Consider the following 10950-nt stretch of genomic DNA (forward strand, 5'->3'; position numbering starts at 1 on the left):
TCTCAGATGCTTTAGGCCAGAGCTCTCCCATCCTTTTCAACACACCTCTTCCACCCTTTAGCATAACTACTCCTTCTAAGGCCCAGATTCTACAAAGCTCTTCCTCTGTCTACACCCCTCCCTAAATTATCTATTCGTTTCCATGGAAGTGTGGTTCTCAAAGGGTCACTTAACTGCCTCAACCAAATGCCTCACCTTAAAATCCCTCCTTAAAATATTTTTCTCAAGGAACAGTCATTTGAACATCTGTCTTAAGGAATTATTGGAGACAAGAGTTAGCAGAGTAAAAAATGACGAAATGAGAAAAATGACTGAAATGACAGGGACAGTGGGGTGACCTTGGGCAGAGCCTCGGTCTCTGCCTCTGAAAATGAGGAGCTTGAAATGTTCAGAGCTGCTCCCCTTTCTCTTGCACATTTCTTAAAAAACAAGGTGGAGACATTTTCTCAATCCCATGTGATGATTTTTACTCTCTGGGCCAAGACAAGAGGAGAACAAAACATTTTTAAAAAATCTTATTAACATAAAATCATATAAACTTTTGGAATTAGAACAGACACCTAAAGAAAGGTTATAGGAGTTGGCAAATTATTAGCATCCCTTAAAGTTTTAACTCTTTTTTTAAAATTTTTATAAAGTTTTAACTCTTTGAGTGCTAGCCAAACTAGCTAGGAAACTTTCAGTAACTACTGATTCTACTGCATTATTTCTACCATCTGCTGCCTCTTCTCTGTCATCCTCATATTCCCTGATCTATAAGAATTAAACAGGGGTCCATAATAAGCCTTCAGAAATAAGCCTCCTGTGTTTACTGGGAAGATACACCACTCCGTCTGCAATGAAGTAAAGGAAAGAGCCACAGATCTACCATGTTTTCCTGAATCTTTCGGCCGAAGATGGCTGGTTCCATGTCTCCTGATTTCCTTGAGGAGCCGTTTTCACAGAAGGTAATTATTTTCCCTCAAAGCTAGGCTTTGTTTCCAGATAACATAAGGTGACGGTACAAAAGCGGATCCAGGGCTTCCCTGGTGGCGCAGTGGTTGAGAGTCCGCCTGCCGATGCAGGGGACGCGGATTCGTGCCCCGGTCCGGGAAGATCCCACGTGCCGCGGAGCGGCTGGGCCCGTGAGCCATGGCCGCTGAGCCTGCGCGTCCGGAGCCTGTGCTCTGCAATGGGACAGGCCACAACAGTGAGAAGCCCGTGTACAGCAAAAAAAAAAAAAAAAAAAAAAAAGCAGATCCATTTCCCTGGGATTTCAGAAACAAAGATCTCTGTAGCATAAAAAATAACAGTGATACAATAATAACACTATCAGGGAGGCAATCTGAAGTGGTCAATAACCATTAACAGATCATCTCCCTTTGTTGCTAATGTTGAACTAGTGATTTCAACAGTGGCCGCTGCCAGGAGTCTTACTTCCTAGTTCTTATTCTGCCATCACTGGGGCAGGGGAAGGGGAAGAGTGTCTTTATTTCTTAAACTCTTGATATTTTTAAAAGCAAAAACCATTAATAACAACTGCTAGAAGGGTCAGGAAGGACTGAGCAAGTTGCAAAACTCTGTATCTGAAGTAGTCATTAAAGCAAGGAATCTGGAAAGACACCAAACCAGTGAAAGTGAAATATAAAAGGTTAATCGGGCGTTAAAAATTTTTTTTGCCTATCATGTCATCAAAACAGTGTTTTTTTCCTTGTGGTAAGAACACTTAACATGAGATCTACCCCGTTAAAACGTTAAGCACACACTACAGTATCGTTAACTACAGGCACAATGTTGTAGAGAGCTCTAGAACGATTCAACTTGTTTAACTGCAGCTTTATACCTTGGAACAGCAACTTCCAATTTCTCCCTCCCTTCAGCCCCTGGCAACCACCATTTTACTGTTTCTATGCGTTTGACCATTACAGATCTCGCCCATAAGTGGAATCATGCAATATATTTGTCCTCTGACTGGCTTACATCACTAAGCATAATGAACTGAGCATTCTGTAAACAGCTAAGTGAAATCTTTATGAAGGCGTTAACTAGCTAGAAGTACAAGCTCTTAAGCTAAATGTCTGTTAATTATAAACTATTATAACACACTACTCCCAAACTACATAATACCACCCCAAAAGACTTTCGACAGAGAGACTGTGCCTAGAACTTGGATAAGAGTTTTACGATACCGGTAAAATCAGAGATCTCTGCATCACAGCTTTTCGTTATGTAGGTTCCTCCAATTTAATCATAAAAGTCAATAATTAAAGCAAGCATAAGAAAGGTATTTGCTAGAATGTCCCGCACAGGTTTATCTTCCACCTGCCAAGACTGAATTACCTCTAGTATTATCACTAGGTGAAAACAAAAGGGAAGAATCCAAGAGCACATTTCAAATTAGAGACCAGGGCCTAATGAATAGTATATCAATTTGCTCTCAAAGTTATCAGAGGGCCATGGAAGCTGGCAAGGTTAGATGTGCCAAGTATTCTATCTACAAACAAAGTAAAAAGCAAGTAGATGCAATGCCTGGTGATCAGAGAAAACCATGATCTACAATAAAAGATGCTCAGCAGATAGGAGAGACCGTTCTTGAAAGTTTGCGCCAATTAACGAGCAATATTAACTTTAAAATTGGGTTAGTTTGGGATAAACACGGAAATCTTGAACACTTTAATATCATATATATCTAAAAATAATACAAAAACCAAGACCGCCTCCACTTTCCAATTAGAGTTTCAGACACTCAGAAGTAAACAGCAGCCATAAAATAGGGGCATTTAAAAAAAAAAGAATTTCAGGGCTTCCCTGGTGGCGCAGTGGTTGGGAACCTGCCTGCCAATGCAGGGGACACAGGTTCGAGCCCTGGTCTGGGAAGATCCCACATGCCGCGGAGCAACTAGGCCCGTGAGCCACAACTACTGAGCCTGCGCGTCTGGAGCCTGTGCTCCGCAACAAGAGAGGCCGCGATAGTGAGAGGCCCGCGCACCGCGATGAAGAGTGGCCCCCGCTTGCCACAACTGGAGAAAGCCCTCGCACAGAAACAAAGACCCAGCACAGCCATAAATAAATTAATTAATTAAAAAAAAAAAAGAATTTCAGAAGTCTAGAAGTATTAAGTTGAACAATATGAAATCGCCATTTTTTGTACATCTAAAAGTTTGAACATCAGAATTTTCACATGGTTCCACCAAAGAAAAGGGAGGGCTCATTAATTTAATGGTAAGAATAAAAACCTGAAGACATGCTAAGAGTTCGTGGTTTCACAAGGAGGTTTACTTCAATGCGAGGATAGTACTGAAGCAGGACAAGGGTTTTTAATATTCTACAATAAACGTTACGTCTCAAATCACACGAAACTAGGGCCAGTCAGTACCTGCTCAAATGAGCCTAAGAATAAAATTTTCCACGTATAACCGTCCCACTTCCTTTTTTGACTAACATATGACATCCAACCCTAGTAAAATTCTCTTCCCAGTCGGTTTCTCCATGCCCTGGTTGGATGCCTGAACCTGGCTATCATGGGTAGAACTTCAGGGGCGTGCCCACATACACCTCACTTCTCAATCTACTATTCACCACTGTGTCCTACTCACTCCAGCCCTCCTCTGCCGCTCTTTCTTTTAACCTTGGCACACTGACAGTCCCATCTGTCTTTGTCAGGCTCTCCCCACCCCCTTCCTTTCAATATACCAGTGATCTAGTCTTTCTTGCATAGAATGGGGGGATTCTGCTGAGCCTCGGTCACTCTGCCTTTCCCATGTAGGTAAGCTTTGCTGTTCAAAGAATGTCTGCTGGATTCTGTCATGTAGCTTTACATTTCTGCCTTATCTGAATCCTGGTGAGTTTCTCAAAACCAATCTCACCTATAAGGCATCAATAAACAGAATTTGAATGTTATAAATTAGGATAATTTTCTAAGGCGGAGTTGTACACACCTCCAACTTTAATATTAGAATAAAGGGACTCACCTACACTAGGTGGGTTTCCAGGTGGATGGTATTTTCTTTCCAGCACACAAAAGCACTGTGCTCCCTCTGAAGTATTTCAGGGGTACTTTTCTTTCTTAAAAAAAGTAACTTTCTGGACTCTGGGAAATGTACACAGGCTCTGAGTCAACTCCATCACGTTCAGTATTAGGGAAGTAATTTATATGAGGAAGGGAACCGCAATGTGCCTTCGACATTTTTTGAGGGCGGAAACTTTCAGAAGAGTGCAGGTACGTTTCTGACTCATTCTATTGGGCTTTATCATTTTCCACCTTTGATTCCGGCAGTTGTAGAACCTATTTGGTGATGTCACCAAAGGACTGACAAACATATTATTTGATATTCCACTGTTGTGAAGGACCCGGGCAGAACCACCCATGCTGTGCGTACATACCTTGAATTTGCTATTTCCACTTTGGTTCTCGCCATGGCGGCTGCCCTTTGCGCGCCTTCGATCGCTCTGTCCACCTTCTCCCTAGTTTTTGTATTTCTTATTGGTATAAGCTGCTTCCTTATTCCACGGACGAGAATATTATTTTTGTATTTTCCCTCTTCCTTAGAGCCGTCGGGAAACACGGTGCAGCCATACCCGTGCCTCTTGTTATTTGCCCACTCGCCTTCATACTTCATGCCGTTGGAGCGCTCGCTGATGCCGAAGCCGGTGCGCTTGTCATTCTTCCACTCGCCCATGTAGGTTTCCGTGGTGGTGGCGTCCACATGGTCTTCCACGGGGCAGAAATCACAATCTACGTCGCCGAAGCTGATGGTGGAGTTGGCGTCGCTGGAGCTGATTCGGCTCATGGCCGCGTCGCTGCGGACCGAGCTGCGCTTGCTGGAGATGGAGGACTTGGATTCGGACTTGCGCAGTTTCATGCTTCCCAAGAGGGAGCCGCGGCGGAAGAGGCCGCCCTTCTTCTTGCCCGCGAGCTCGGCGTCTGCATGGAAGTTGAGCACGAAGCCCCCGCGGCTGCCGGCCGGGCTGTCGGCGGCTGCCGCGGCGTCGTGGAGCACGCTGCCGTTGCTCTGCTCGCTGCGCAGCGAGGCCAGCGACGTGCGCAGCGGCGAGCGGATCACCGTGGCCATGCCGTAGGGCACGCTCTGGCGCACGCCGTAGCCGTGTCGCATGCCGCCGGCCCACTGGCCCTGGTAGGTACCTTCGAGAGACCGCAAGAGAGCACAGCGTAAGTCTGGGGCCGAGGGGGCGCTGGCACCTGCGAGCGCGGGGCGCCAACGGCTAGAGCCCTGTGCGCAGGCCCGGCGGCCCAAGGTTTAATCTCGCACATTGCCAAGTCAACTCTTAGGGATGCTTTTAAAATTCCATTTGTGAATCCCGTCCCTGAGATGTTGTGCCTAGACCTTTTCTGTAATTGTATGTAGGCTTTTTGTATACAGCTGTGGTGGCTAAAAAGCGTGCACTGTTTACCTTTGGGAAAACTGAGATAAGGCCAGAGGAAAACTTCCACACTTAGCATTACGGAATTCATCTCAGGGCAAAGGCGTGCTTGACAGTGTCCACTAAAACTTTGTTGACACCAGATCACTTTTTCAATGAATATTATGCCTTTTCAGGAAAAGGATAATCTCTAATCGAAAGCATTTGTTTTCAGTAAGTTTTTCTATTAAATAAATTAGCAGAGACGTTTAAAAATTAATCTGGAGCAGCTTTTTAAATAACCTTAGGAGGAACTGAATGTTAAGATTAGGGAACTTAGAATTTTCTCTTCTACATCAAGTTCATTTCCTTTTAATTAAAGGAAAATTTTAAATTAAAATATCCCCCAAAAGAAGCTATGTAGAAATTTTAAGATGTAATCACTTCTTTATTATTCCTAACTCACAATATCACAGAACACCAATCATGATAACAGTCTGTCTTGACTTCTTTCAGTTTCTGATTATACCGAGCTACCTTGCCATTTTATATTGCCGTGAAAAGATTTCTATTGCGTGGCATACAGTTATTTTTAAAATACCGAGAAGTGCTGCTTATAGTTTTATATCATTGTGTTAACAAGGGGCTGATTACTGCACTTAAAAGTTAAAGTCATAATGGCTCCAAAGTCAAAAGTTTTGACTAATTTCAAGACTACCGTCGCTTTCTGTTCATTCTGATATATTTTTGGTATATAAATAGACAGTAGCAGGGAGACAATGAAATATGAAGTGGGTCTGGTACTGTGAATGTCATATTCTGGGTAGGTCTTAACATCTTAACCTGACACCTAAGAACTTCTGAGGAGGTGGGCATAAACCCCAAAGGATAAGATAGTCAAATAGAACATTTCAGATCAAGAAGCTTTCTACTGAATATTAGCCATCTCCAAACAGGGAAGGAAACTGAATTATTTCCTTAATAATTATTTCTTTAACAGGGAAGGAAACTGAATTATTAGGAAATTGCAACCTACTTTCCCTTTTCCTGATAGATAAAATTTTAAGTTCTAAGATAAAAGTTATACAACCTGACTTACACGCACTAAAACTACCTTATTTTTAAATACTTTGTTTAAATAAGCAAGGAATGCTATAACTGTATCCTTCTACATAATGACAAGTTAATTTTGCTAGAACAACTTCCAACATACTGTTTGATATCAAGAAGTATTTACACTTTTAAAATGCAACCATACTGTCTTAGGAATTCCTAACACTGAAGGGAAATTAACAGCTAGTTTCCTTAAACTGCTATCTCCAAAAAGTATTTAGAATTTCCAACGACGTATTGCTTGAAAACTCTAAGTGGTTTAAGGCAACAGCAATAATTAGAAAGTTTAGGGTGTTGCTTAACTGTCCAGTTGAGAAGCAGAACAATGGCATTGGCTATATTCCCGTCCTATTCTGTTGAGGAACAGTATATGGAAGAATTCCTCCACAGAATTGCTAGAAACCAATTTACAGTCAAAGTGTTAGTGGCTCATCTGAAATTTAAGACAGGTTTAGTTTAGTCAATGAACCTAGCAAAAAAAGGGCCTCTAGTTCTTTATGAAGCAGGTGGTTTCCACCTGCTCCCTGCTGCTCAAATAAAGTTCTAATTAGTTCCCCGCAATCCCTTAAATATAGATGCATAGTTCACACGTTTAAAAATTATTTTCATGGGTTTGAAGTTATGTGCTATGATTCTGTGTCTGGGAGCTGATTTTCTAGATATGGCCATTTTCACTAAATAAGCTTGTAGTGGAAGGCATCCAGTTCAGAAAGAATACCAGTCAAATTTAGACTTTATTATGCCAAACTTAAATCTACATGCTGTGAATGGGTATGTGCATGTGCAAGTATGCATATAATTAACAAAACAATGTGTCTTCCTAGATATTTTCAATAGCTTCATGACAGGTGAAAAAAGGAACCACAGCAGGATCAGAATTTGCACCAAATATTCTGGGCACCTAGACTTGGATTTCATGAGCATGGTACTAATTTATTCTTAATATTCAGGGGGTTTCTATTTCAGTAACACTTCACACACAAATCACTAATAAAATAAACTGAGTGATACTTGTCAATGGAATTATGGCTTCCTTCCTCTAGTTTAATGCCACCACAAAATACATGGAATCAGATTTTCCCTAGGTCTGAAAGGGTAGCTAGGGATGGACTTGTGGTGCAGAGGCAAAAAGTAAAAATAGGGGAAGTGATATGTCCTGTTTTGGCCAAAATCTTTGTATGAAATAAGTTGTAGCAATACACTTCAATTTAGACCCCCATTTTATGATTCAGGACTTTCTAATTAACTGATTGGCATACGAAAGAAAAACACAGAGTAGGAATTCAATAGTGATTTTTAAGAGTTTTTTCTCCCCTTCCTAATTGGTAGCATATTAGATTTGTTTTTGGTAGAAAAAGAGAACCACAGTCCTACAGTGATGCCAAATTTTGAGGTTTTTAAAAAATTCTTTTAAAAGTTAGTTTTAAAACAAGATGCTGATTATCTACCCTCATCCTAGACACTTATTTGAGCTTCCACAACACATACATAGAGGACCTTTACTGTGCTACATATATATATTGATGGCTAGGTATAGTGAATACTCTAAACCAAGAGATTTTGTTTAATGAGTCGTAACTTTGAAAGAAGACATTTATTTTTAGCCTTCCAAATACTGTGGTAAAAGAACTATCCATGGCCTTCTTGAAAGGTTATAAAATAATGCACACATTTGAAAGATAAGTTTTGTATTCCAACTTTCGAGCATGGAATTTAGTTATATTGTAGACCCGGGGTCTCCAATAAAATCCAATCACAAGCTAACATGTTTGTAAGGCTGTCAACCTAAGGCACTCTATGCCCATTCAGAACATTTAAGGGCCCTAATTACTGTGGAACTTGAAACTCATGCAGCCCATATACAAGTATTTAAGTCCCCCCCCCCTTTAATCCATGAGAACCATATCCTTCATTTATACTGTAGGATGAAAAGATGTCCTTTTTAGCAAATCCTACCATTCTGCCGTTTTGCATTTGAAACACGGCCCAACTGTTCTGAGTAAGTGAAGTGTACAAATTGTATAAGCTTTTATATAAGCAGTGACCTGACTGGGGTTGCCGTGGGCTGGAGAAACTTTTAACTGGATCCCTTTAATATCCTCCAACTCTGAGCTGCAGAATTCTGAAATGTGACCTTGCTTCCTACAACCCTCTTCAACTAACTGATTATGTTTAATATAAGAAAATTTATTTTGCCAAAGCATAAGACATGCATGCTTCTCAATTTATTACAAAAGGAAATTCATCAGATTTTGATACCTGTTTCAATAATATGTTTCCTGGTTGAAAAAAAAAAGGGAACTCTGCCCTCTTATATACAAAATTTCTTTTGCAAATATTGTTTAAATATTAAAACAAGGTGAATTTTGCTCACAGCCAGCATACCATTTCGGTCATACACCTTAGTGCAAACCGGCGATTTCGTACTGCCATTCTCAGGAGGAAAGTAGCTGTTAACTTAGCAACTATACCTTTCAATTGTATTTTTTAAAACGTAGACTCCATTGTTCATTTCTAAAGTGTTTTCCTCATAATTTGTCCAGCTATCTGCAGCTCAACAATGAGTACCTTCTTTTGATGGAAAACCAATACTTCAAGAAACCGAATGAAAAACAGAAAGAAAACCCCACATCCTCCGAATCCCACCTGCATCAGGTGGCCTCTCCACTCCCATAACTAGGATGTTTCCAAAAGCACCTCAGATAAGGAACAATTCCCCAACATCCTAGTTAATGGGGTTCTGGCTTCTATCTTTAGGCTACTAGAGGACCAGAAGCGAAATACGACTCCACGTGAAACCAATCCCAGGAGCGGTCCGCAGCGACCGCCAGCCTCACAAGCCCAGGGCGTTCGCTCTAACTCCACGGGAGTGGTGATTTCAAACCCGCCCGGGAGAGGGAGGGATCAGGAACGTAATGTGACGGGCTCAAGTGACAGCGTCCCCTCTCCAGCCCAACCCTCCCGGGCGCGCTCCCTCCCGGTGGCAGCGCGGCGCCGGCCAGGTATATTCACGCCTTGCTCCCCAGGGTGTGCACACACCGCCCGCTCCAAGAACCGGGTCAGATCCAACCCTTGCGCACCAGTCGCGTCCCACTGCACCCTCCCGGGAAGAGCGGGCGCGGGAAGAGGGTGGGAGGCTTCCCCAGGTGTTTTGGCGGGTTTCCGGACACGTGCGCCTCGCGTCCTCCCCGCTTCCCCGCAGTCTGGGCAAAGCCCACCGCACTAGCTCGCGGAGCAGCCGAGCCGCCAGCGACGCCGCTCACCTCCGTCCCCGTAGGTCTCCACGCCGTACCCGTCCTGCAGCCCGTTACTCCAGGTACCCTCGTAGCGAGCGGGGGTGCACAGGCTCTGCCGAACCCCGTAGCGCCCCTTGAAGCCATGTGACCACTCCCCCCGGTACATCCACTTGCCCTTCGTCTCCACCCCCAGCCCGTGCCGCTTGCCCTGCGCCCAGTAGCCCTGGTAGGTGTTGCCGCTGGGCCAGGTGTAGCCTCCGACCACCTCGAAGCCGTGCGACCAGGAGCCCGAGTACTCGCCCTGGCCCTTGGGCCCCGTGCAGATGCCATGCCCGTGCGCCTTGCCCTCCTCCCAGCCGCCGCAGTAGGTGCCGCCATCGTCGAAGTCGAACCTTCCGCCCGTCATTCGGGGGGCAGCCCCGGCGCGCTCCCCGCGGGGGCACGGACGCGGGCAGAGCTGGGCACGGCAGGGTGTAGCTCGGGGGTGGAGGCCCGGCGGGCGAGCTCACGACAGCGCCCCGGGCAGCTCGCGCCGCCGCTCGGCTCCAGTCCGACGCCGCCCCCGTCCTCCCCTCTTCTCTCGCCGCTGCCGCCGCCGCCGCCGCCGCCGCCGCCGCCACAGCCGCCTTCCTCCTCCTCCTCCTCCTTCGCCGCCGCCGCCGCCGCCCTGGCCAGCGCCGCGCGCGAGAGGACAGCCCGGGCTCCGGAGCGGACCTTCAGCGGCTCCCACCCGCCCACGTGAGCCGGGCGCCGCCCCGCGACCGCCCCTCTTCCCCTCCCCGGGCGCCGAGGCCCGGCCCCGCGGCGCTCCCGCACCGCCCCCCCCCCGGGCCCTGCCCCCAGCCCCGGGAGCCGCCGCTTCCCCGGCGAGCGGGCTGGTTTGGGACCGGCCGGCGCGCTTGTGTTCTCGCAGCGGGATGCGGGTGGGAGGGCGATTGTGCCCGGGGCCGCGCGCGAGTCCCCGCCTGCCTGGAGGAGGAGGCGAGGCCGCGTGTGTGGAGGCAGCTCGCGGGCGGCGGAGGCCCAGGTGTTTGTGCTTGGGGTTTATCAATGTGGTGACGCGCCCATAAGTGCGGCCACGTGTGTGTTGAGGGAAAACTCATATGCGTGTTTGTCTGCATGGGGTTCGTAGTTGCATTTTTTCGGCCTTCCAATTTGTGTACTGTTGCGTTTGTCATGCTCAGCTGTCACCGTGAATTAACATCCCCCAGATACATGTATGCATGTGAGATAAGTCTGCCACAGCCTAGATCTAATTGTG

The 10950-nt window shown here is 45.7% G+C and overlaps 1 protein-coding gene across 3 annotated transcripts in view; it reads right to left on the reverse strand.

The window, feature by feature from the left end:
* The window catches only part of JPH1 (junctophilin 1), an 82432-nt gene extending 72068 nt beyond the window's left edge, over positions 1-10364 (reverse strand). Inside the window, exons 1-2 of one of the 3 annotated variants that reach the window (XM_049700366.1) lie at positions 9717-10364; positions 4363-5122 (exon numbers count right to left, since the gene is read on the reverse strand). In XM_049700366.1, coding sequence (XP_049556323.1) covers positions 4363-5122; positions 9717-10095 — 1139 coding nt within the window. In that variant the 5' untranslated portion in view covers positions 10096-10364. The remainder of the gene's footprint in view (positions 1-4362; positions 5123-9716) is intronic. The other 2 variants (XM_049700365.1, XM_033407094.2) reach the window with 2 other exon arrangements.
* Positions 10365-10950: the final 586 nt, after the last annotated feature.

This window comes from Orcinus orca, chromosome 17, assembly GCF_937001465.1.
Source record: "Orcinus orca chromosome 17, mOrcOrc1.1, whole genome shotgun sequence".
NCBI lineage: Eukaryota > Metazoa > Chordata > Mammalia > Artiodactyla > Delphinidae > Orcinus > Orcinus orca.